The sequence below is a fragment of the Dysidea avara genome, chromosome 1, assembly GCF_963678975.1.
Source record: "Dysidea avara chromosome 1, odDysAvar1.4, whole genome shotgun sequence".
In the NCBI taxonomy this organism is placed as follows: domain Eukaryota; kingdom Metazoa; phylum Porifera; class Demospongiae; order Dictyoceratida; family Dysideidae; genus Dysidea; species Dysidea avara.
In genome coordinates this window covers 59,849,752-59,876,492 of record NC_089272.1, presented here as the reverse complement: position 1 = coordinate 59,876,492, position 26,741 = coordinate 59,849,752, and the positions used below count along the sequence as shown (strand labels likewise).

The 26,741-nt window shown below is 38.3% G+C and overlaps 2 protein-coding genes and 3 long non-coding RNA genes across 10 annotated transcripts in view; 3 read left to right on the top strand and 2 right to left on the bottom strand.

Moving 5' to 3' along the window:
• Positions 1 to 25,550, top strand: part of LOC136238922 (uncharacterized) — a 37,029-nt gene extending 11,479 nt beyond the window's left edge. Inside the window, exon 5 of the long non-coding RNA XR_010693287.1 lies at positions 22,472 to 25,550. This is a non-coding gene — a long non-coding RNA (uncharacterized lncRNA). The remainder of the gene's footprint in view (positions 1 to 22,471) is intronic.
• Positions 1,240 to 10,589, bottom strand: LOC136238604 (piggyBac transposable element-derived protein 4-like). 4 transcript variants are annotated; one of them, XM_066029182.1, is made up of 17 exons: positions 8,693 to 9,108; positions 7,562 to 7,797; positions 6,888 to 6,966; positions 6,681 to 6,818; positions 6,231 to 6,419; positions 5,933 to 6,038; positions 5,560 to 5,741; positions 5,114 to 5,327; positions 4,379 to 4,519; positions 4,112 to 4,234; positions 3,883 to 4,010; positions 3,322 to 3,406; positions 2,685 to 2,834; positions 1,877 to 1,938; positions 1,728 to 1,819; positions 1,478 to 1,670; positions 1,240 to 1,428 (listed from the first exon to the last, which is right to left on the bottom strand). In XM_066029182.1, exons 6-15 carry the CDS (start codon positions 6,017 to 6,019, stop codon positions 1,735 to 1,737), a joined length of 1,257 nt encoding a protein of 418 aa, XP_065885254.1. In that variant the 5' UTR covers positions 6,020 to 6,038; positions 6,231 to 6,419; positions 6,681 to 6,818; positions 6,888 to 6,966; positions 7,562 to 7,797; positions 8,693 to 9,108; the 3' UTR covers positions 1,240 to 1,428; positions 1,478 to 1,670; positions 1,728 to 1,734. The 4 variants fall into 4 exon arrangements, with proteins under 4 accessions (XP_065885254.1, XP_065885262.1, XP_065885241.1 ...); XM_066029190.1 differs by having other exon boundaries at positions 1,486 to 1,670; XM_066029169.1 differs by lacking the exons at positions 1,240 to 1,428; positions 1,478 to 1,670; positions 1,728 to 1,819; ... (7 more) ...; positions 5,560 to 5,741; positions 5,933 to 6,038 and having other exon boundaries at positions 6,237 to 6,419; positions 8,688 to 10,589.
• On the top strand, positions 8,593 to 12,890 carry LOC136238626 (uncharacterized). 2 transcript variants are annotated; one of them, XR_010693105.1, is made up of 7 exons: positions 8,593 to 8,978; positions 9,306 to 9,525; positions 9,578 to 10,002; positions 10,101 to 10,395; positions 10,460 to 10,625; positions 12,558 to 12,652; positions 12,715 to 12,890. It is a non-coding gene; the product is annotated as an uncharacterized lncRNA (long non-coding RNA). The 2 variants fall into 2 exon arrangements; XR_010693107.1 differs by having other exon boundaries at positions 8,593 to 9,525; positions 9,578 to 9,786; positions 9,895 to 10,002.
• Positions 13,822 to 16,405, top strand: LOC136242110 (uncharacterized). The gene is made up of 6 exons (XM_066033509.1): positions 13,822 to 13,967; positions 14,682 to 14,766; positions 14,823 to 15,148; positions 15,291 to 15,438; positions 15,675 to 15,879; positions 15,938 to 16,405. Exons 1-6 carry the CDS (start codon positions 13,822 to 13,824, stop codon positions 16,258 to 16,260), a joined length of 1,233 nt encoding a protein of 410 aa, XP_065889581.1. The 3' UTR covers positions 16,261 to 16,405.
• Positions 21,377 to 22,332, bottom strand: LOC136238935 (uncharacterized). 2 transcript variants are annotated; one of them, XR_010693294.1, is made up of 3 exons: positions 22,227 to 22,332; positions 21,578 to 21,834; positions 21,377 to 21,525 (listed from the first exon to the last, which is right to left on the bottom strand). It is a non-coding gene; the product is annotated as an uncharacterized lncRNA (long non-coding RNA). The 2 variants fall into 2 exon arrangements; XR_010693295.1 differs by having other exon boundaries at positions 22,223 to 22,317.
• Positions 25,551 to 26,741: the final 1,191 nt, after the last annotated feature.

Sequence of the window (26,741 nt, the reverse complement as noted above, 5' to 3'; positions counted from 1 at the left end):
CACTAATTTACCATTAGTAAAGACTCCTTCTCTTTGCTCAGCAAGTACATGAAATTTTTCATCTGGATTCCCACAATACAAAGGAAATGTATCGAGGAGATTCAATGCTTCCTTACAGGCAGAGACTGAAGCGATTGTAGAAGGAAGAGGATGCAGGGATCTCTCCGCCATCCAAATACTATATCTATGCAAAGCATAAAACTTTAGCGCTTGGCGCGCTGCGCGCGCCAAGCGCTAAAGTTTTATGCTTTGCATAGATATAGTATTTGGAAGTTGGAATTAATGAATTACAATTTCCAAAGTTTCAATTTAAAGTGCTTCCAACCTTTAATAATATGGTGACAGTGGTTGCAGTGGCTTATAGGCGATAATTGAGGCCATTGTATACAGACCTTACTGTAAGATTTTCTAGGGTTTCTGTGTGGGTATTGTTTAAAGGAAGCATGCTAAATGCATTATCTACATTACACAGCTACAAGATACAGGCTTTGAGCTGCAGCACTAGCTCCTGCTAAACGTCGAACTATCCTAATAGAACAGTCAGTACAATTATTCATAAAAATGAAGTCATTGTGATTAATGATTTGGCTATAGCTATAACCACAAAATAATATGTTTGGAAGCATGATCATGAAGGCTTGCAATTGCAAGATGTGAAGACAGAGACTAGTCATCTAATCAGCGTTACATTGCTTGCAGTAGCCCAACACTTGCAGCTTCCTGTCAGGATAACTATGCAATTTAAGCGAGGTGGTTTTCAGTGTACATGTAGGACTGTTCAATTTATTGGACCATGTCTTCTCACTGACCAAAGATATATACTGCTGCTCCTGTGTCAAGTTCCATCACTAGGTGATTGCCATTCAGTTAAACAGGCACTTTGTAGCTTTCAGGAACTGTTGATGAGACTGAATGTACGTGGATTATGTCGGCAGTGGAATCTTCATCTGAAGGCTCAGTGTTCAGCTGTCGGAGGTCATCATTGTTAATGTGATCCACTCCATCCATTGCATTTGCCAGACTTTGTTTCTGAGGACTCTTTCTTATGACTGTTGTGACTCTGCTGTGTCCTCCTCTTTCCAGGAGCTTTGCTTCTGCCAGCTTTAGCAATGTGGTCTGTGCGAAAGCGCTTGCAATTGTTGCAAACCAACTAAACTACTCCTCGCCATTTGTTACATTTTAAGTTAACGAACAAGATGTATGAATAGATAGTTAACACAGAGCCATAACATGTACAAATTCTAAATATTATATTATAAGCACACATACAGAATATATTGTAAATCAGTTACACACACTTACATCAATAGAAGATTACATCATATGCAATTACAACATTTAAATGTATACAATCACATTGACTATCCTAATGTGTGTGTTACTTTAATTTTAGTTGTCAGTGAAAATCTGGTTTTCCATCTTTTAAACCTAAACGTTAAGATCAGAATACACATAAAACTTGTTTTATGTTGCTTACCCACATACCAGTTGGTCAGATGTAAGGCATAACTACTTGTGGTGTCTCCTCTTCATTGACCTCTCCTTCTCTTATTGACCCCTGCCTCGCACTTGCCTTTTATTTGTCACTTGACATACTAGCAGAGAGTTGATGACGAATAGCGGGCATGTCATCCTACAAATGTTTCAGCAGAGTGACTTTGACTGTTCGTCTAGAGTATTTATGATAGCAAGTGTTTCACAAAATTAATAGTCACTGTATGTGTTACCTCCTTTTTATCCATACTGCTGTCCTGAGATCGACACCATAACCATGAAAATCTTGTTTGAACTTTCTTTGGGCATAAGGTTCTTGTACAAACTAAATGCAGTAAAGACATTACCACAAAGTGCATACTGACACACTGCTATAACATACCGATGGAAGTGGTTGTTGAAATAGTAAAATAGATTGGTGTAGCCAAATGCCAACTGTAATACCTAACACGAAACAGAATTTTTCATACTGTATGTGGCAAGATGTTATACATACATAATATGTGACCGGATTTGCGAAAAGGTACCTTTTCCACACATTTGACATACCAGCAAACAAAATGCCATAACTGTTGACTCCTTGCATTGATTGACTTTCTGTTTGTATCAAAATGTAACCAACTAATGTAGGCATATGCATGGAAAATTGCAGACACATGCTTGCAATGATACAAACATTACAACATTTGGAAGTTGAAAAAATGGGTCAAATTTTATGTGTGAAAAAGGTACCTTTTCGCAAATCCGGTCACATATAAAGAACTTCGTGTGGGAGGATCATGCTCATGCACATTACGGGATACTAAGTATTGCAAGATCTAGAGGCTCCCTGCTATCAGACACCCTGCTATCAGACATCCAGAATGTACCCAGGTATCTTGGGATACTAAGTATTATAGGATCTAGAAGCTTCCCACTATCAGACATCCTGGGATGTACTCAGGTATCTCGGCATACTTAGTATTGTAGGATCTAGTGGATCCATGCTATGAGACGTCCTGGGATATACTCAGGTATCTCGGGATACTAAGTATAATGACTTCAGACACACTGATATGAATATTTAAAGTATCCTTTTAGAACTTCATGAGGTGACAAAGTTGCACTAGTTCAAAAGCAGCTCTCAAGATGCATGCTCAACCTCCTCTGGTCCCAGGTCATTGACCATCCCTTCATATTCCCATGCTCACCTGAGCGGTGACCTTCAACTCCTTCACTTTAGTGTAATACTGGTTGATCAGAGGGTCAGCTTCTTCGTCAGAACACTCATAGTTTAGACAAGGACTGACCAAGAACTCCTCGTGAAGATCAACACACACTTTACTAAACTTCTCCAGTTCCTAACAAGGACACAATAACATGTAAACACAACAACAACAACAACACCATATTAGGAAACAACTTTGAAGGCAAAACATTTGAGCAATAGTCAGTAAAATAAAAGTTCTATTTCTGAATGAGAAATGTCTAATAGAAATATAAACTAATTAGGAATGGTATATAACTATAACATTGCCATAGAGACAGTGACGAGATGGTAGAATGTCTACCCAGCATGGGTAACAAAGGTTAAGGCACAATACGCCAATGGCTAAGTACAACACCAAACAGTCAAGAAATCAAGCTCACAGCCTCATCCAAAAAGCTATCGATAATACAGTAAATACCAAAATCAACAACAACCAGTGGTAGAGTTTACATGATGACAACTAAGTTAATAATCGTATAATTGTAGTGGTGTACAACTAAAAAATATGTTAGCTAAAGAAGTATCTTTCTCTAAGGAAGACTGTCACTTAACAATGACAATCAGCCAAGACTACGTACCTCCATGACAATTTCAGCTTGTTCCTGTACATGAGGACTAATTCTTTGTTTAGCCAGTGACACCTTGTTCTCCAAGTTGTTCCACCTAGTAATAAGATATGATATGATACACCTGAAACCTCAGCTATGTTGACCATCAGTTATATGTACATTAAAGTGAGTGTTCTATTAGAGTAGTTAATGTGACCTGCTGAGCGAAAACCTAACTTGATGGCTATTGCGATATTATTAAAACACACTACACAGGTAAACAACACATACTACAGCATATACAAAAATACTTTAGATGCATTTTAGACCATTTGGATAAACAGCAAAGCAATAATGGAGTTGTTGTAACTAATAAACCAGTGGATCCGTCTCTTTATGGTGAGAAAAATATTTTTTTGTTTCGCTTTCCTAACTGATAACCAAGATACCACTGTCCATCTATCAGTCAGTCAGTCAGTCAGTCAGTCAGTCAGTCAGTCAGTCAGTCAGTCAGTCAGTCAGTCAGTCAGTCAGTCAGTCAGTCAGTCAGTCAGTCAGTCAGTCAGTCAGTCAGTTCCACATATAGGTCACCTTTGCGGCAGATGATGGAAGAACTGGACTTGATCATGAGACAGAGGGTAGCCATATTTCTCCAGTATCACTTGTGTACGGTGGACAGCACCAAACTTGTAATCAACAACTTTCTGTTGGGAGCCAACCTGTAATGATGTTGTGGTGAACACACACCACATAAATTATATCAAGCAAATAAAATCATGCAAAAACATTAACACAATAGAATAGTAGAGCCGTAGCACACCTTAGTGAACACCTTCATCAACTTCATAAAGGACTCCATGCTGTGGTGATCATAGGACAAGTGCTCCACTACTAGTTCTGTCTCCTCCAGGAACTTGCCCAGTGCATCCAGTGCTAACTTTGTCTAGTAGTGAAGTAGATCATGTAAAATCATATATCAACACTAATAACACTTTACTGGACACTAAATGTAAATGTACACACCCACACTACACACACGCATGCACGCACACACGCATGTACACACCCACACACCCACCCACACAACCTGTTTGGTCAAGAAGCTAGTATACGTGTGTATCCACTTGGTAATAAAGGCACACACAAGGTGCTTGGCAGGCTTCATATTCACACCAATCCAACCAACACTAACAAAGTCATCAACTCCAAATATCTGATCATGGATATCCTGCAAGTGTTACACATGATGTCATGGATGGTGATACTATAAGCAGAACATGTAGCACACCAACATGATGGATACCATGACTTCAAAGGTTATCAAATAATCATCCCATGGTATATATTAACAACACGTGATTGGAAGTCTTGTTTCGTGCACCGGCACTCCTTGTTGTACAAGAAGAACATAATGTGCAGTAGCATATAGACCTTGTGCGAGCCAGGGTGTGGCACTCATTCCATCATTGAAATATCACATGATGGCCACCTAAGGTGAGCATGGGAAGGGAAAGACCTCATTGTTCGCTACAAATGTCTTGGCATACAACAAGCCCCTAGGAGGAAGAGAGAGGGATAATTTTGCCCTAACTGTAGGAGTGTGTAAGCAGAATTTGCATAGTATTGAGTCTACCAATGGAGTTTCCAATCTCTCCCTTGCTATCACAATAGTATCTATGATTAAGTGACTGTTCTATTAGAGTATTTGAACACAGCTTGGTCAATTGTAGTGCTTTTTGTCATCTAAAATTTTGACAATCAGTAGCCTAGTACACTCTTCTTCACGGTAGACAGATATATTGGTAACACATCACACACAAACCTTAAAAAAGGAGATTTCCCCATCAAAGTCATCAATAGATGGCTTATTGTTCTCATCCTCTCCTTCACGACTCAACACCGATCGTACCCTATAGGTACCCATGTGACCAATACTGCTTGTTGCCGAGTAAAGGAAACCATAATCAGTAGCGCCAACAGCAGACTTACTACTGCCAACTCTGTGTGATGCACTGGCTATCATCGAGTGAGATCGGCTGAGGAGAAGATGAATCAGTGATGTATGCACACAAATCAAGCTAACAATGAATGGTATGGAATCAGGAAATATTATTAAACCCTTCACAACACGGGAAGCCTCAAAAGAAAAAAGATTTGGTCTTTACAGGTCTTCTCTAAAACAAGAAAACATAATATATAAACTTGGCCAAAATTTTGCTGGAGCATAGCAAGGCTGCTTATCATATAACAGACAGCATCACACTCTACCTAGTTGATGATCTTGATCGTGATCTTCGATTTGATATGGAGGATGGTCGGGGCTTGACAGACTCTGGTCGTGGCACCATCCGTGGCCGCGGCAATGTGTTACCTTGGAGAAAGTCATCAAACGTATGCTTCACATCTTGGTCCCACAAGAATGTGATTTCAGCAAACTTTTTCTTCAGTGACTACAACAAGAACACAATAGTTGTTATTACCATGGACTATTAGGAACTGTGCTGAGATGTCACCAGACAGAACCACTCTAGAGCTTTGCAAAACACTGTGACTATTTAACATGGCCAGTGTATGGTCTTTTCCACATACAGTGCAGTAAATTTATTTGCTGACAAAGATTACATGGGAAGTTCAACAGTACCTGACATTGCCTGGCGCTGGTCTCCAGGTGAGCATAGATCTTTTCAACGCTGGAAGTGATCTTTTTTGTCACTACGGATGACTGCATAGTAACAAGTTGTGGATGTCTAGTGGATAATATAAGCCATGTAGCAGGTTGACAACACTACACTACATACTAGAATAGCAACAATACAATGTGTAGACATATTCACCTGCAACTAAATACCATTCATTTCATGTACAATAATTTGATTAAAATCCTGTTAACAGGCCACATGCAATATGTTGCTATATCAATACAGCACAATACTACACACCCCAGTAGTTCCACTGTTAGCAGTGAACGGTTTCATAACTTTAGCCATCAACACGTAATCCTCCATCCACCTCCTAACAACTTCAGGAACACTTTCTAGTGCAGTCTGCTGATCCAGGGGAGGAGTGAAACTAATCGTCGACCCCACCAGCTCTAATCGAACATTCACTAGGCAGGGAATTGACTGACCCTAACCACAACAAATACAGTAAACTACATCACTGGCCAATGTCATTGAATAAGCAAAAAATTTATAATAAATCTATATAATTATACACATGTAATTTCTGGTGGCCCCTGTATCAGTATTATTCACAGTACAAACTCAATACTGTCACCTTTGGTAGTACAGGTGAGGTTAATGGTCATACAAGTCACCTTATGGGATGTACAGTATACACCATTCTGATACAGCTACTGGGGACCACTTGTTTATGGCTCCAATTTGTACCTGTTCATATTTGGCCACTCGGTCACTGAGGATCTTGAGAGCACTGAGAATGGTGTAGCGTAGTCCATTGAGGATCATGTGATCCACGTGATGAAGGAAGGAGTGCCACGATGGACTATCATGGCTGATCTCAACCACCTGACCAGAAGGAGGAACATGTATACAACTGAACCACTCTATAGTGTTACTACATCACACAGTACTCACCTCAAATATCTCACCTACAAGGTCTCTGATACGTTCACCTCATGGTACCAATATGGCTTCCACACAATCACACAATTCCCTGAGGGATAACAATACAACAAACATGTAACATGAGGGAGACTGGGTATAAACACGCACACAACTAATGGACTAATGATATTGCTCTAAAGGTCATAGCCTAGTGCTACTTTCAAGCAAATTCTTCACCACAGCCACAATCCTCAACTATACTACATATTGTAACAATAAACTAAAGTTGGTGAAATTGGCAATTCCTTACCAAATCACTAATTTTGCCCCTAGCACTCATCACACTGCAGTCTAAACCAGTAGCATACCATACCATTGAAAACAAAACCAACTGGGATTTAATGAAGAAAATTTAGCAGCACAAAAGACAACTGCAAATCAATGACCACTTAATTTGTCTACTTCAATTACTGGGTGACTGTCAGCTCCCAGGTGAGGTCGGATGACCTTTACATGCCAAATATATAAATTTGGTAATATGCAAACACTAGTGATCCCCATTGTTTCTTAGTATGTATTGCAAATCACATGGACCAATAATAAAACAGGTTATATACTAGTAACAGTATGTCTAATTAGCCCTCTGAACACTACAGGTAACAAGACCATGTTACCCCTTAATATACCACATCAACTATCATTACTTGTGTTTCTGATCCAGATGTTCCAGGGGAACCCCCTGTCCAGACTCATCATTAAATACACTCATGCCCCCGAGGTGTGTCCATGTGTCAATGATGCCGTCAACCTTAGCCATCCTCTCCAACACAGCGTTCATGATATGGTGCAGGTCACCACTGATCAGTGCTGTTGTGTCAGCTACAAAGTCTTGTAACCTCGGACTACTCCAAGTGACCTCATCCAGACCATGAGATATCAACTGCAAGTAGTGTTATACACATGAGATCAACTGATTATGTCTCTGTTTTCTTTTTTCAGATGTATTATTGTATTGGTAGAGATCAACACTACTATATAGATGTGCGCCAACATCAATATTCCGACACCCGGTATAAATAATGTGCTATTAAGCTGATAAGCAAAGCTGATCTAATATAGTAGTGACGTTGCTGGGATACTAAAGACCATAATTATACAGTACTGCCCGAGCACAACTTCACACTCGCTCGTGCACTCGCGATTACGAGTCTGTGTATAACTTGCTAATAAAGGGGAGTGACACCTGTTTTACATGCAAGAATTTGCAGCTCGATTGCTCTTGCAAATACTCGCATGTGAACAGGTGCCACGCCCCTTTATTAGCTTGTTATCCATGGACTCATGATCATAAGTGTACGAGCAAGTGCAACGTTGTGCTTGAGCGGTACTGTACGTTTGTGCACGTCTGTATCTGCGGCTTTTTAAATTCATCTTGCCAATTCAATACCAACATGCAAAAACAAGGATGATGACCGATCAGTGTACCTCTAGCCTATATGGACCTCAAAACTAAACTGTCTCAATATGGAGGTCAAATGTACAGCATTCTTAGGATCTGTTAACCCATTAACAGCTGAATTCCTGGAGGGAATTAAAAAAAAACGCATGACTCAAGACAAGCCTCTTTTCTAAGCAAACAAACGGTTAAACCCCTTGGAAACCATATATCACTATGTTCCCCATGGACCAAGGAATACAACTATATGCAATTTGTTGCCATAGTAGCAACCACATATACATTACAATATTTTATAACTTCGTATTTTTATATGCAAACGGTAAAACCATACTTGACACAGTTATTCTAACTTTAGACAGCTAACAACAAACCTTACTTCATCACAACTGCGTTGTATACGCCGACGGGTGAAGCGCTTCATTTCCCTGAGAGCGGAAGGCGATGTTTCAGGTAAGCGTATTCAGCCATAGATTTTTGATACGATTGCCGTACGCGCATGCGTAAATACTCATGCAATAACAATGGCGTCGTCACGTTTCACAAATTCAGTGATGATAGAGGTCATAGCAGCAAAGGAACGATCAATGACGGAGCGATTTCTTAGGGGGAAGTATGAAACAAACGAGTCTATCGAAGCAGATCAATGGTATCGTGATGTTTACGTGAGTGAATGGACGTATTTGTATTGGTTATTGTTTACTGGCTAATATAGATTAGTATACAAGCAATTAGCATTTGTTACAAAACATTATATGCAAAACAATAAAGTGCTGCGTACTAGTTACTACAGTTGGGCTAGCTAGTGTTCCAGTATTCTACCTTTGTGTGATAAAGTTTGAAACATTCCCTATCGTCACTTACACATAAATGTACATTACAGTAAGAACATTTAAATCGAGTTTCATGCCTCAGTTCACTTCTAGAAAGATGTTGCTTGTTCCTTGTCATGTTGCACACTACACATTCAAGTTTCTTTGTCTGTTGTATAGGCCAGTGACCAAAATTCAAGTTCAGTCGTGTTTCACTATGCTCCCCACTCTGCTGACGACCAGCTCGTTGCCGGAAACGATAAGGTCCGATTAGCTGATTGGCTACTGCAATGCGGAAGCTAAGATAACTTCGCTTTCGTCGACTTAGATAACCAGCATACAGTGATGGATTGGAGTACCTCTCTAAGATGTAAGCATTGTAAAGAGCACATTCTATCAGGTGAGCAAAAACTCTGTTCCACCACTTGCGGGATCTTCTTCCCACATTATAGTATCCTATATGCTGATCACTGCGATCCACCCCTCGCATGTACTGCTGATAATCAGGCAGCAGAGGCGGACAAGAAACATCACTTGATGTCCCATCAGGATTAGTACGTCGGACTGTCTCTCCATGTGATGCCCCTTCATGAACGGTTGATAGAAAATAGACAAATCTTCGATCATACCATGCTGCTGCAAGGAGTGGACCATTTGATAGGTAATTATAGTATCCCCTATCTTCCCTTGTCCTTCTAATTATTGACTTAGGAAACCCTGTTCTGTTTGTTTGAGCTTTCCCACAAGCGTTGTTCTGATCTTCATACAGGGCCATGTACAGACGAGGGCTGGTATAATAATTGTCGGTGTAAACTTCATGCCCTTCAAGTCCATCCATAAGTTCCAGTACAACTCTTGAACAAAGCCCAATATCAAGGTTTGACTCCATGTTTTTGCCTGTGTATATTTGCATTCTGTATATATACCCATTTGTTGCATCACACAACACAAACACTTTTATCCCCCACTTTGTAGGCTTGTTCTTCATATATTGCTTAAAGTTGAGACGACCCTTGAAAGGAATCATAGCCTCATCTACAGTCACAGCCTGGTGAGGTGTGTAATTGGAAGCACATTGGGCAGTGACCAAGTTCAGCAAGTTTCTCACTTTGAAAAGTTTGTCATGTCGTGGATGCCCTGCTGGATGTTGCTGTCTATTATCAGCAAGATGAAGGAAACGGTAGATCTGGAGAAACTTGTCTCTACTCATTATTTCTGAGATACCAGGAGTACTCAGGATCTCCTCATCAACCTGCCAGTACATGTTAAGGTGTGGCAAGTGTAAGATCCCCATCATTATGAGCATTCCAATAAATGCCTTCATTTCTTCACAGGTGACATCTTTCCACGGTCTTGCATATTGCCGACAGGGAAACCGCAAAGCAGCATACCTATTGGTTTCAGTGACCAGCAAGTCCCAAACATCATCAGTAAAGTACAAATAAAATAAATCAACTGGCCTTGTGTTTGGTGGAAATCGTACATTTGGACCAGGAGTTGGTGAGTAGCTAAATTTAGTGTGACAATTATATGATATTTTTATTAATTAATTTAAAAATAATTTTCCTTTGTCTTCCCCAGCATATCGTCTGCTATATAGTTATTAGCCAGTTGATTTATTTTTGTTTATTCATTTTTTTGTTTTAAAAAAAAAATTTATCGATTTGACAGTTATGGTACAGCTACAAGCTAACAATACATGCAGTTGATATATAGATGGCTAGATTGTGGTGTAGATGGAATGTACAAGTCGTGCATGTTGTCTCAGTCGAAATTAAAGCAGGCAGGATACTTTTTTTTTTTAAAAAAAAACATGCAAAACAATTAGACCAAGCCTCAAACAATGGAAGTGACCAGTGCTAATTATAACCAGTGCTACTACATTGGCTTCTAAATTAAACAGCCAGACACACACACACAAAAAACCACTCCTTTTTCTATTATGCAATCCATGTGGTACATAAATATAACTTCTATTGTTCAACCAACCATTGTACCATTTAACCAGTGTGGTTTTGTTTCATTTGGGATTACCATATGTGTGCATCGAACCACTGGACTGAACTATACTATGACCACCCTTCTATTTCCATTCTGCAATCCATGTGGTACATATATATTTTATTTAATTTCGATTGTTTAACAATTCCAGTGTGATTGTGCCATGTATCGTGTGTGTGTGTGTGTGTGTGTGTGTGTGTGTGTGTGTGCGTGCAAGTACGGCAAACATGTGGAGAGAGTGTGAAAAGGGGGGGGGGGGGATCATGACTAGCACAAGTAAAGTACCGGTGGAGGATAGGATATATAGTTTGTGCAGTACATCAAAAGGTGCATACAACCACTTTATGGCTATAATTATATGATCGTTTTACAATCATATCGCTTCATACGTCCAAACAATTTCAAATCTAGCCAGGCTTGTAGTCAGTGTAGCTATACAGCCAGACCATATGACAATTATATGATATTTTTATTAATTAATTTAAAAATAATTTTCCTTTGTCTTCCCCAGCATATCGTCTGCTATATAGTTATTAGCCAGTTGATTTATTTTTGTTTATTCATTTTTTTGTTTTAAAAAAAAAATTATCGATTTGACAGTTATGGTACAGCTACAAGCTAACAATACATGCAGTTGATATATAGATGGCTAGATTGTGGTGTAGATGAAATGTACAAGTCGTGCATGTTGTCTCAGTCAAAATTAAAGCAGGCAGGATCCTTTTTTTTTTTTTGAAAAAAGACATGCAAAACAATTAGACCAAGCCTCAAACAATGGAAGTGACCAGTGCTAATTATAACCATTACTACCACATTGGCTTCTAAATTAAACAGCCAGACACACACACACAAAAAACCACTCCTTTTTCTATTATGCAATCCATGTGGTACATAAATATAACTTTTATTGTTCAACCAACCATTGTACCATTTAACCAGTGTGGTTTTGTTTCATTTGGGATTACCATATGTGTGCATCGAACCACTGGACTGAACTATACTATGACCACCCTTCTATTTCCATTCTGCAATCCATGTGGTACATATATATTTTATTTAATTTTGATTGTTTAACAATTGCAGTGTGATTGTGCCAGGTATCATGTGTGTGTGTGCGCGTGCGTGCGTGCGTGTGTGTGTGTGTGTGTGTGTGTGTGTGTGTGTGTGTATCATGATCATGTAGCTGCTAGACAAACAATAGGGGCACATGACACCTCACTAGCCAATATGACTATAACCCTGGGCAGTGGGGAGGAGGCATTGGTAGTTTATGTAATATGACCCAGGCACTCAGTATTCCCAGAGTGCCTTTGCACTGATACTCTATAGCACCATGTAACTATAGATTCCCTGTAGACATAATTAAACATTACATTATATTTGTTTTATTCTTCTAGATGAATTAACAATATTACTTTATTTTTTTTATAGATAGCTAATTAACCATAAGATTACAACCTGCTCATGGATTGCTTTACATTGTATCAAGAGAAAATTAAAGTGTAGCTGTACAGAAGGAGACCAAAGTGAGTAGTAGTGATTAGCATACGGGCTGTGTTTTATTTGCTTATGCTTGCTGTTGTTACAGGCTACTGGCCTAAAACACATGGATACAATTAACTCACATGGATGCAATTAACTGTAGTTATAATTATATATAGCTAATGATGTTAAAAATATTACCATTTTTTTTGTTGTGTGTGTGTATGTGTACATATGTGTGTGTACAGATGTATACAGTTTCACTGTAGCTACATAAGAAGCTAATTGAAGTGTATTTTTTGTTGCACCTATAAATGTCAAGCCCCACCCCCAGTAGGGTGGATATAGTGGGGATTTGATGAAGTGGAAAGTCAGATTCCCCTACCTAGCTGGGACGAATTATATAATTATTAGGTCAAATCCCACATATAGTCCCATGCACCATGTGACGAAGGGGATTTGACACAAAAAAGTACTTGTGCTGCCCAACCCCCACATATCCCGTACTGGCTTGGTGGGAGTGGGGTTGACATTGATAGGTCAGTGCATGATTACGTGATTCAGTACTGATGTAGCAAGTATTGAAATGCTCAGTGCAGGCCTCCACTAGCAATATAATTATACTAACTGCAATTAGCTACTTAGCTCTATTGTTATGTGAAGATTAGATCTTATCTAGCTAGCTATCATTGCTTGTTAATTAATCTCAACTAGAGGGGATGCGCTAATTATAATGTACAGATAGTTAGGCCAATGAAACTTGATTACTAGTTTCTCGCTCAGATTTTTGAAATTTTGATGCGGGCGGGCGGTTTTTATTCATTATTCATTATTGCCTACTCAGGGTGTGCTGAGATCAGAAACCTTCATATTGTCACTAAAGTGTTGTAAAATTGCATGGATAACACTTCTCATTTGAATAAAAAGAATATTAGTACTCCTGGCATGCCTATAATAAAGTGACTTCTTTATTAGAGTAAAAGTGACTGCTCTATTAGAGTATTTCGATAATAATGAAATTCCATGCGGGTGCTAGTGAAGGGATGTGGGCGGTGACGCGAAACTGCTAATCAAGTTTCATTGGCCTTAGTTAGCCTCAGGGCCAGCCGCTTACACTCATTGTATAGACGCGAGAGGCGCAGTTCAACAATAGCTAATTGGTTGGCACCATGCAAATAAGTAGCTACAGGTATATAGCCTCGAATATATAGCCATGGCTGGGATACGCTTGCTGGATGAGTTGGAAGAGTTCATAAGGGAGAAAATAGAGAAGGAGCGATGGACCCACAAACGTATGAGTCTTCACCTGCAATACAAATATCCTAGCAGGAAAGGACTGAGTGTTCGCTCATTGGAGAGGTTTGTATACATATAGCTAGCTAAGTAGCTTGGTACATGAACCTACTGTACATAGCTACAAACAGCTGCAAGCCCGTTTGCAGAGTCAGAACTGTATTATATATATAGTTACTTACAGTTGCAAAAAGAGCTCATTAGTGCTGCATACGTAGGTAATAGCTATGGGTATATAACTATAGATAATATAACTAGCTATATAAAGGGTCCGTGCATTCAGTTTTCAACAATAATTAATTGCATCATGTTTGATTGAGAAGGGCTAACAAGCTAGATTACCGCGTAAGTAGCTAGTAATTTTTTTTACCTACTTGTCCACATGTGTTTGTGTAGCTTGTATGTATACATGCATGCATGCTCTACAGTGAATATCACCAGTCTAGCCCCACATTGAAGCGCAAACATTAGGTACTATATTGTATACCAGACCAGATGATCACCATTATTATGATCATGAATAGTCTAACTAATACACTGATTCCAATTATTACTGGCTAAGTAATTTAAGACTGAGAATCATATATGTGTAGTAATTCACTACCAGTTTATTTAATAGTATAGCTACATTGCTATATAATGCATGGCAAAATTTTAGAGACCCAAATGTAGGCTTCATTCAATGTACACTGTAGCTATATATAGGGTTTGCATATATGTTTATGAATAATTAGCATACAAAAGTAATATAGTCCTTAGATTGGTTCATCCTATATATAGGTTCTGCCGTGAAAGGAACATTCACAAAACAAGTCGGCTGACAAAACCTGAGTTAGATGAGGTCGTAGCCGCTGCTGTCAGTGAGGTACAACATGATATAACCATTTATTTAAAACCATACTATGTGTTATATACATATAGGTGGGTCCTGTGTATGGACGCAGAACATTTACAGGGGTATTGGCATCAAGGGGAATCAGAACAGGAGAAAAGAGAGTTGGCGAATCATTGAGATATGTCTCACCTGTGTACTGCCGTGCCCGTACAAACTCCACTGCCAGGATGACAAATCCTACAACATACAGGGCAGATTATTTTGGTCACAAACTACACATCGACCAAAATGAAAAAAATGTTATGTTTGGTGTGACCCATATATGTGCAGTGGATGGCTTTAGCCGGAAAATTGTGGCATTTAGCACTATGCCTATTAAAAACAACAGTGTGATTTATGATACAGTGTACAGGTACTTCATTACTTGTAGCAACTACACTAGCACTGCATTACTACCCACACATTCATCCATAACGTTAACAGTGATTATTAAAATTCTATGAAGTATTGTTAGAATCACATTTCTTTTAATTATTAGCATTTGAATTGTTTAGGCAAACCATATGCCAGTATGGTATGTGGGATCAGATCAGGGTTGACCATGGAAGGGAGTGGTATCTTATGTTGTACATCCAAGAACACCTGGCAGGATATAGACGAAACCCTTCTGGACCACCTCACCTGCAGACATCCTCTACTCAAGTGAGATTGTATTTGTCACATTATCATGATGTAACAAGAATAACCTATAGTGGACTACTGATGCTATTGTAGTTGGATAAGCAGGGTAAACCCCCAAATTAAAAAAAAAAAACAATATATTAATGCTGACTAGATGACGTTCTAAAACAATGATATAAGAGTGGGACACACATACAATAACTGTTGTTTCATTTCATGTGATGTTCATACTGATTTGCTTTGGTGTCTTGTAATAGAATCATGTGATCGAAAGGATATGGGTAGAGGTCAACGGAAGGGTCAACTACCCCATAAAGGCCGCTCTAATAGAAATGCAAGAAAATGGCGATTTCAACCTGGAAGACGATCACATTAAACATTGCGTCTCCTGGTACACTTTACACGTCAGCCAAGTTGGGACTACAATGTTTGTGACAGCCTGGAACGAGCATCGCATATCAGGTATATTTCACTATAGATAGCTAGCTACTTTATGAAATTTTTATCACCGTTACTTTAGGTACAAACAAAGGCATCCCGAATGTGATGATGGCACGGAATAATCAGACCAAGCAAATTGATAACACTCTGGTTCCAGCAGCAGATGAAGCTGTTAGAATGTACGAAGAAAACGGAGGACATATAACTATATTCAATGAGTTTGGACAAGACCCTTTAAGAGGAAGACAAGAGTTAATAACCATTAGAAAGGAACGATTTGCTGAGCAATGGCCAAGCTTTGGCAATATTTTTCATTCACTTGTAAATGGTGACAATACAATGTTCCATGATGGACTGCTATGTTTTATTAATATAAGCATGCAACTAACAGCACAGCTGTGAGAGAGTTTTACATGCAATTGTATTTTATTGTTAACTTTATTTACTTCATTTCTATTTATCTGTTGCTAAGATATATCATGTTATGGTTATTGACACTTGTATTTTGCATGTTTGATGCTTGCATAAATGGTTCCATCTCTGTATAGTAGGCTAGTTATCAGTTTTTTTTTCCATAAAAACAACACTATATACCAATATTCTGTTGTAGGGATTAAACCTCAAAATAATGTTGGTGAAGAGCATAACAAAGTTTCCACAATAAATCCTATTACTTCTGGGTTCCCAACTATACAACATTATGGTGTATAATTTCATTTATATAATGAGAAGTTACTGTACAAGACTTAGAATTGAGCATAAAAGTACAAATTTAATTTAATTATCGCTTAAACTGTTCTTATAAATGGGAGGGATGTTTATGATACAGTATTGCCGCTTGATTTGGTAACTGGCTATTCCACGTAAGAATGGTTGAAAGAGAGAATCAATATTAATATTTGTATCAGTCTATAGCCTGGTAGCTGGCTAAATGAATCTGCATGAATGGCGTCGAGAGATGTTATTATGGTTTAATGGTAAATTGTGCTGACTATATGCAAGTATATGGATGATTCTGTACAACATTATCAGTTTCATCTTATCTCTTCTTCAATATAAAATGGGCCAAATGCAATCTAGCTGTTGTAAGATGCTTGTAACACACTCGTATATCTAGTAGCAGTTAACAGTAAACCTAGCTGATCTTCTCTGGATATTATTTAGATAGTTTGGTGACCAGACAGTGCTGGTGTACTCTAAAGTCTGTTGTGGGAGTGGGTGGAGGGTGTGTACTGATTTTAAGCAATATGAGATGAGCTATTGTCACAGTTACATTTAAATGTGTTGCGAATTGATTGACGGTTGATAGCTAACTGCTAAAGCATAACCCCTGCTGTGAACTCACCAACATTGACAAAATAACAAATTTTATATACAGTGTAGAACGCGACAAAATAAATATTGTATTGGAATGATTTTATTGGAGTGGTTGGGGGCATATTAAATAAAAGTATAGGCACATATATATGGGATATTTTGTTATAGTGTGTGCCCCCTCTTTTTATTACATGAACATCAGACCATCCATCTGTGCATGTCTGTCACTCTGTTATGTAATGTGTTTATCTTCACTATTAAGGGGGAGGCTATAGCTAGTGATTTGAAATGACAAATCCTTGGATATCAAACTCTAGTTTAGATCTAGAAGAGCTAAAGTGAAAACTACCTTCGTGAATGTGAGAATATGTATTTACACATAATATTGCCTATACACTATAGGGAATATTGTTGCTAATGGGGTATGCAAAACATGTCCAACATTAACGTACAGTAGTATGTTAAAGCAGCATGCCATGACTATACATGGATTTGAAAGAACAGTATACACAGGCATATAATTAATTTTTTTTTTGGAAAGTTTGGGGTTTTAGCAGCTTGACCACAAACCACACCAACATAACATACATAAAGTGGAATGCAGAGGGTAATGATGATACACTCAATAACACATGCAGCTAATGGATTTGCCAGTAAAGTGTGGGAATTAATTCAGCTAGGGTGACACGAGTGATGTGATTCATAATCTGATCAACAAGCCTCCATGCAATTCCTCACTGCATGCAGTCTGCAGTTACAAGGACGTATTAAGACACTTGGTACTTGGTAGCTGCCCGCTGTACAGTGCACTGCTATAGCAGAGTTCTATGATTCCTCCTGAACCAGTGACAAATTGGTAGCTCCACAAAAGTTGCGATGTCTACTCTTCCTCCACAAACTGCGACCACAAGGACGTATTAAGACACACTCACACACACACACACATGCACATACTGATTGTTACCGAACGAATGTCACAGAAATTAACATCTAGTGATAATTGTATTAAAAGTGGCATCATCTGTAAGAATGTTGTATTAGAGAGTATATAGCTGTATTTACCTTAATGGAGTATACGTATATGTGGAGTACCAAACTAACATATGTATATAACGTATAGTGAACATAACGTATAGTGAACATAACGTATAGTGAACATACTATAATTGTGATGGTGACAACCCACAGCCTTAGTAGTAATGCCTGCAGGAGTGATCTTAATTGAAACTGTACATGTGCTTTATAATGACATGAATATGGTTATGCAGGGCTGTGTGATTAATACATACATATGTACAATACAATAGTGATATTGACGTTATTCACACCTTTAAAAACTTTAGATAAATATTGACCCCCTGTACATGTAGTTTAATAAATTTGACGTCCGCCATATATGGGGTTTTAAGGAGGGAATCATGAACTGCCAACATCCAACTGCAAGGTGTACATGCATAATTCAAAGACGATTGCTGGTCCAATATCACAACAATGTCATTTTATTAAGTTCTGTGATTACAAGTGTATGAACGACATTACCCTGCTTGCAGCATCATGTAAGAACGACACAGACCATATCATTGAATCATGTGAAAGTACATACAATATGAATATGTTTACAAATGTGTGTGCATCTATGATTTTCATTGTTCATGCTCTAATTACAGAGTTCCTACAACTAGTATTGCAAATGTTGAGTGTAGTTTGGTTACATTGTGCATACTATTACATGGAGCTTGTAAAGTTTAACACGGTTTGTATATACATGGTGGGCCGGAAAAAAAATTGCATAAAAGTGCTGATATCTACATTCTTGTAAACATTAAATGGCATTCTAAATTATCACCTGTTGTTAGAACTATTTAGGAATCAATGCTTCTTATCAAACTGCATGCATGGTTCCATTCATACTTAAACAACACACCCCAGTGTGTTTCTATGGACTATACGCGTCTGCCTTTAATTCTGGTGTACTATATATATGGAAGCATATAATGGACGGTAATGATTTACCATCTGTCATTACCTTACAATTGCATCTAATTGCAGAAGATACAGAGTACTTCAGACAAATTAATTCTCTGGGTGCATGGTGTGGAGATTTGGTTGGTTTTTTTACACCCCTTCTGAGATATTTGTCCCTTTTCACTTAAAGTGATTTAGCTCTAAGATTTTCACTTAGGCGCCTGGGCTATGGGTAAATACTTCGTACAGGCTCTACCTTCTGTGTACTCCCTCCAGAAAACAAAATTTGTTTGTTAGTATACTTTACATTGGCCAGCACTGAAGGTCTGACTGCAAAATATTCTACATCCTTAGCTACATAACGTAACCTAAACTGTACTTGGGACACTGAACTACTTTTAGACCGAAAATAACTGGGAAAATAATGGACGATTGGTATTATAAAAATAACAATAGAACACTGTGCACTTGGGGCCCACTACTCAGGGGATTAGGTTATAAAAAAAGAATAATTATAGAAATGCATTTAATCTTTGCATCTTTATTAGAATTTAGTAGGACTAACAGGCTTCGAATCCATATCTCATCATCTCAAAAGTAGCCGTGACCCATACTTATACAGAGCCTAGTTCAAAATAGAGAGAGTTGGATTAGCAAGTATTTGTCATCATCAGCACTTCGGCAGGGGTTCTGTACTGTCCATTCAGCTATCTCTTCAAGTCCTCTTATCATTGCCACATTCGTAGATACAATTTTGCCTTCTATAGTGATTTAAGGATGTTCAGGATGTCCGTATGGTCCATGGATTATACCAACAGTTGGTCATACAATGTGATAATTACATCCGTGAATAGTTTATAAAAAGTCAAGTCCCTAACTTATACATGTAGCTACTTTAATATAATATATGTTAAAAAATGAATGACCTGTTGGATTGTTCTTGGTCTCCATTGTACGATATGGAAGTCAAGCTGGTCTTCATCCCAGAATTCGGAATGAATAAGTTACTGTGTTCAAATGAGGTGACGGACTTGTCTTGGTCCAAGGAATGTCCCAAGAATATCACTTGCTTTTACTAGAAACTTTTATCACTTGTATCCTTCATACTACGAAAATACTACTTCAATTTCTTTACTTTCTTTATATAGCTATATGGTGAGTGTTCTATTAGGATACTATGCATGCTTGACTGTTGCAATTGGGTAAATAGGGTGACTGATTGTCAGTGTATTTCAAGCGGACCTTACACAACTGATCTGTACATCATTACACGGAGTGGGGTTTCTCTGTGTCTCTTTATTCTTACCAGTCACCAATGCCAAGGAGATGAGGTCAACTTGTGATTGTGCTGCGTAAGCATTAATTGATTATCAAAAGACGTGGTCATCTTGCTCCTAGCTGGTTGATACAAGATTCACAAGTTCTGAGGCATACTGCGTGTGCATAAATAATGTAGTGGCAATCTTAATATTGAACACAGTAAGGCTTTGTTACCGAAGCTAAATATTCAGCATTATAAATATATATATGCAGGGCTGGAAGGTATATCCCACAGGCAGAATACGGTGACCATATACTGTGTTGTTTAAATTCTAGCCTTGTTGTGATCATATAGAGGCTTGTAGATAAAAATTTTGTAAGATGCTTCTATGGTGTAGTTTTAAGGGGATGTCCATTTGGAAGGGGGGTGGTGGGGTGTTACTTTAGGGAGTCACTACTATACAGTACACTGAGACCTCATTTAGTGACCACTTCTGCAATTAGATCATGCAAGTTATAGTTAAATCATTAAACTCAGTGACTGGTCATTTACGAATATACCGACTGTTCTATTAGGGTAGTTCGATCTTTAGCAAGGGCTACCTGTATAATATAGATATATAATGTAGATAATACATTTAGCATGCTTCCTTAAAGCAATAGCCACAAGGAAACCATATCGTAGAGAGTAAATCTTACAGTAATGTCTATATTCAATGGCTTCAAATATCGCCTATAAGCCACTGCAACCACTGTCACCATATTATTAAAGGTTGGAAGCACTTTAAATTGAAACTTTGGAAATTGTAATTCATTAATTCCAACTTCCAAATACTATATCTATGCAAAGCATAAAACTTTAGCGCTTGGCGCGCTGCGCGCGCCAAGCGCTAAAGTTTTATGCTTTGCATAGATATAGTATTTGGATGGCGGAAAGATCCCTGCATCGAAGAGAATGGAACACATCAGAGTATGGAACTTGAGCTGTGCTGTAGTTTACATGCCATGAGAAATCAGTGTGTATCACTAAACTACGTTCAAGGTATGGATGTCCCTCATCAGTTTGGCATAGCTTTGAATACCACAGTTCATTGCTATTCATCTCTTCTGATGCTTCTATCCATCCTAAACAGCATTAAAATGTTACTTAATTAATCAAGAAATTCTACTTAAGTACCTTTAGGTAACACAGCAGTCTTCTCTACACGGTGCTTCAGCTGTAACAGAGATAGTGTGCTTGCATCAAAGTAAATCTGCTGCAAATTGGGCAAAGAAATTGGCAGAGTATCAGGCTGGGCTACATCTACATCCTCATCTTGCAATGATTCCTGCTTTGCAGCAATTTTAAGGGCTCTTTTCTTTCTATATTCATTTTTTCGGCGAACAGACAACTTGAATTTTCGAGGCATTTCCTGACACCTGAAATTGCTTTACCTGAAAAATAAAGTCATCATGCAAAACTTACACTATAGAAGGTTCAGATAAATGCAAACAATAACCCTTAACTATATTGGTAGTACACCAGGAGGGAGACAAATTGTATGTGTAAAATAGACTGTAACTGGAAGTACAAATCAAATAAATGATATATAGGCTTGTTAAACGGACTACTTTAGGTCTTATGCAAAGCAGCATAGATCAAGGATGAAAATGCAAGTTGAAACAGGTCTTTAACAGTAGCAGACTCGATGGAAAAGGGAGACAAAAAGGCTTGTAGGACGAAAAAATGATAAATAACGCTAAAATAGAGAATTCTGGGTAGAATCTCTTACTTCAAACGATAAAATCACACAAACAAACAAGGTCTCTTTGCCTAGCTTACTTACTGATCCTTCTTTGCTACTCCAAGCGCTACAGCAACTTCTTCACACATTCACAAAAGTGTCAATCACACCACGAGGAGTGCTTCAACAGCAGTATTGAGCCCACGTGATGCGTTTCTAATCCCGTTTCCGTTGGCTCTAATATCTATGGTTAGAGCTTATCAGAGTGCGTGGTAATTATTTCTAAGTGCCTAACTCTCACAAATTTAAGCCAACACGTGTTAGGGCTACTCCGCCATTTGCCGTAGGGGATGAAAGATGCCAAACTATGCCGGACGGGAGTGTTGTGCTGTGAATTGTTCTAATCTATGTGCGAAAGGAAGTGGATTGAGTTTTTATACTTTCCAAAAGATCCGGATCGACGAAGAAATATAATGTTATAAAATGGATTGCAGTGCTGCATGTCAATAGAAAGGATTGGTAGCTCGCTACCCAGTAAAGCATACGATCATATGTAGCCGGTAAACATGCAGTCATTAATGGAGAAAAAGAGTAGCTAACAACCAGTTTGCATCGAACTACGTCCCTTCTATCTTCAAACGTGTTGACAGTCCGATGAGACAAAAATGGAAGCTCAGCTAGTCGCGGATTTTCAAAGAAGAACATGCAGTCTCCAGAAAACGAAGGATACTGGAACAGACCGAGAACTCTCTGATAACTGAATAGCAAAAGGAAAAAAGTTCAAGGAGTGCAGAGTCTAGCAGGAGCAAGAAAACTGGAAGAAGAACAGCCAGTAAAGATTAGAGGAGGAGAGGAAGAGACGTGAAGATGAGAGGGAGAGATTGTTAAGAGAAGAAGAAACAAGAGAAGGTGAAAGAGCTAGAGTAAGAGAGCTAGAGTAAGAAAAATGTTGAAGTTGGATGAACTGAACAGATTACAATGAGCTGAAGAAATATTCAACTTAGACTATGATGAACTACACAAGAAATAATGAAGAATTACTTCAGAAGTATAACGCCATGGAAGAGCTTGAACTCCTGAGAACAACAGAAGCCAAACTGAACATGAAGGTCAATTGGTTACAATCAGCCGGCGGACAGAGTTTAGAAACAACAATAAGCAGGTGAAGTTTTATACTGGGCTGCCGTCTTTTGCAGTTTTTCCAGCTATATACCTGAATGCCATTTTTCTGGTTGTGCTGTGTTTGATCAGCTCTTAATTACTTTGATGAAGTTATACTTTAATATTCCACATCAAGATTTGGCATGACAAAGGCTCAAACTTGGTTGAACTATAAGGAGCATAACACATGAAAAGTTTTAATAGGCAGCACTCAAAAGGCTGGGGTGGAAGGGTATCTGATGTACATTTGGCTGAAATCTGTGCTCTTCTTTCAACAGTTGCCTGGAGATGTTATCTTAGTGGATTGTAGCTTCACAATTGATCAGGCTGCACTGTGCAGAAATCAAGATGCATCCTTTTACTAGGGAAAAAAAAAGTTAAGTAAGAAATTGACACTGCTTGCCAGCTGTCTCAAGTTAGGATACATGTTGAAAAAGTTATTGGGCTGGTGAGGCAAAAGTTTTCGATATTGCTATCAACTCTTTTTATTAATATGCTCAAGAGATGAAGGAGGGCATATCTCCTATTGATAAAATAGATGCACTATGTAATTGTTGTGACTCGGTAGTACCATTTTAACTATCTTTTTATATAATGTATACTGTTAATATTTATGTTTAGTATGTGAAATAACGTGCATTGTTGATATTTAGCTATGTTATTGAAATGTACATGTAAAATAATTAGTGATTTTCTGTCTTTGGTTTCCTTGAGCTCCTTGGCTTGTGGCAGTCTGGACAATAATATTTTCATTTTGGCCATCTTTTCCAGTTATTTGTAAGCATAAAATGAAACCATTTTATCACGCAGTCCCTGCTATCACAGCAAATCATGTCATCATAATCTTCCCCTTTACTGCAATAGCAGTACCCTTGCTGGTCATTAGAATAACTTGAAGAAGCATGGACATCATTGTTCCTAAAGCTAGCAGTGGCATCCACCTCACCAACCTGAGAGTCATTAGAATTAAAGGAGGACCGATACTGATACTAGTATCGGTATCGACGCCGATACCACTTATTGGATCGGTATAGCCTATAAGGTACAGATACCACAGTAGACACTCACCACTTTTATTAAACTATCTCTAGCTAAGTTTCCAGTAGCTAATAACTTAGTTGAGCTAATAAGTAACTAACAAAGTAGCGAAACAAAGCCTTTGTTGTTCTTTTCCAAGTATTGCTCCGTGTGTATTCTAATATATTAGAGCACGTGAATCCTTTGTAATTAAATGGTAGTACAGTTGTTCCCAAGAAATATGTTTATGACTACTTGGCTTGCTTTTTCATGAAAAGGTTTGGTTGAAAAGCTGTAACAAACGTTGTACAATTATCGGCCGCCCACGCAATTAATTGCCTTATCAATAAGCTTACAAGAAAACTACCTCAAATCAAGAAATTAGTAATCCACAATGATGTTTATCATGTTTAACTGTTATACAATGAATATTTTAACACTTGATTGAACTGAGATCAATTAATTACTGCATGTGATATTTTAATAGCTAGCTATGTATCACAACAATGAAATTTCTATAATAAACTTGTCTAGGCTTCAATGTATAGCATCGGTATCAGCAAATAATTTCAGTGCAAATACTCGTATTGGAAATATCGGTAAAAAGTGGTATCGGTCCATCTCTAATTAGAATCTACTTCGCTTACAGTGTCATCAACAATTGAGCTTGTACCATCTACATCACTAATAGCTGTACTGCCTGATGACTGTAGTGGCATTATTGGTTCCTTCTAAACCACTTTCCCACTAATTCAGGCAATATAGCTAATTTAATAAATGGCTCGACATTACGCATTGCAGAGTCAATAAAATCAGAATCCAGCTCTACCTTCTGGTAAAATTATTTCATCTTCCCTCCAAGCTACACAATCGCAGTATTGTACAAGGCATATATAGTTTCATTTGCAGATAATAGTACATGCATGTAACCTTCTTAAAGTGCTACTGTCATAAGGAAAAGGGGGGGATTATCAAGAATGGCCTGAGAGAATGCCTTATTTTTGCAAGAGAAAAGACATTTGATTTCTAAAACATGACACTTACAATAGACTAGACCATCTGGTGAGGCACATGAATGGAAATTCTGGATCCAAAATAGGGCCACATTGTATCACCATAAATTGCTTATGACAAGCTTGTATTTTTCTGTGTTTGCTACCCTGGCAATATCTTCATGCTTGCACTCATACTGGCATGCAGAGGATGTAAACTAAGGATAGCATATAACTTTGATCACAGAAACAGATGGTTGCTAGTGTGCAAGGCTTCATGCAACTTGGATACTGTTATCCTTCAAGCGTGACATTTACTCTGATCTCTTGTATGCTCCTCCACCATAACTGCTTGGTTAATGTGAAAGATACAGACCCATTAATATGCTCATATTTGGTCAAAAGGTAATTGTATGTCAGTTTCATTGCTCTTGGATCATGCAGGTCTGTTAAAGGTTTACATAAAACCCCAAATTCTGTTTGTGGGACATACAAGTCATTATAATCTGTCATCAATCACAGCACAACTGCTTTCCCTGCCCTTGAGACATTTCATTACGAAAAGTGGCTAAATCAGAATCAGTAGACTTAGGAATAGAAAGCTTCTTACTTTTTGCAGTCGGCTCTCCACAACCTTCAGTGACAGCTTACTTGCACTTATGCTTTGCTGTGGTGGTGAAATCTATTTTGCTAATTTCAGAAAAGGGGACACTTCGAAACCTGCCACTGTGTAGGCCATCATTATTATATTGCTTGTTTCCCCGTCACCCAATGGAACAAAAACTGATGCAGGTGGGATTGATTATACACTGGACTCTTGTTATTTCAGTCTCTGATTGCTCTATTAGAGTATCTCAATCTTGAAGGCAGCTGCATGCAGGACTGTACACCCATGTACCTGGCTGAACAAGAATGGAGGGTCTTCTACCCTTCTGCTATGTTTATATACACAGCTAATGCATTTACCTTAAAGCTTAGTCACTCTGTGCCTCCTTCTATCATGAAATACATGTGATCTATAATCAAATAATTAAAATTTGGTGTGGCTACCTAAAAATTGATGTGGGTGGTGACGGGAAACAAGGAATTTAATAATGATGACCTTAACCGAAACCCCATACCTTCAGGGTAAGGAAAGGCTTTAAGAATGAGGCTTTTACAAGTGCTGTAAACAAGAACTATGGATCTACTGACTGTGCATACACTATCAATGCACTCACCCATCCGTTTACAACTTGATTGAAATCCTCTTGACTTTTTATAAGACTTTAGCTGCTCATGTGTATATAAAGACTGGGTGTCAGTTTGGGGTAGTTATACACACCTCCATACAGTACATCTGGACATTCATGCCCACTCAATAGCTAGCATTTCATTAAGGATCTTCCTCACAACAAATCAGCTTCAATTTATCGAGGTATCAAGTAGCTAAACTTCTAAATCACAC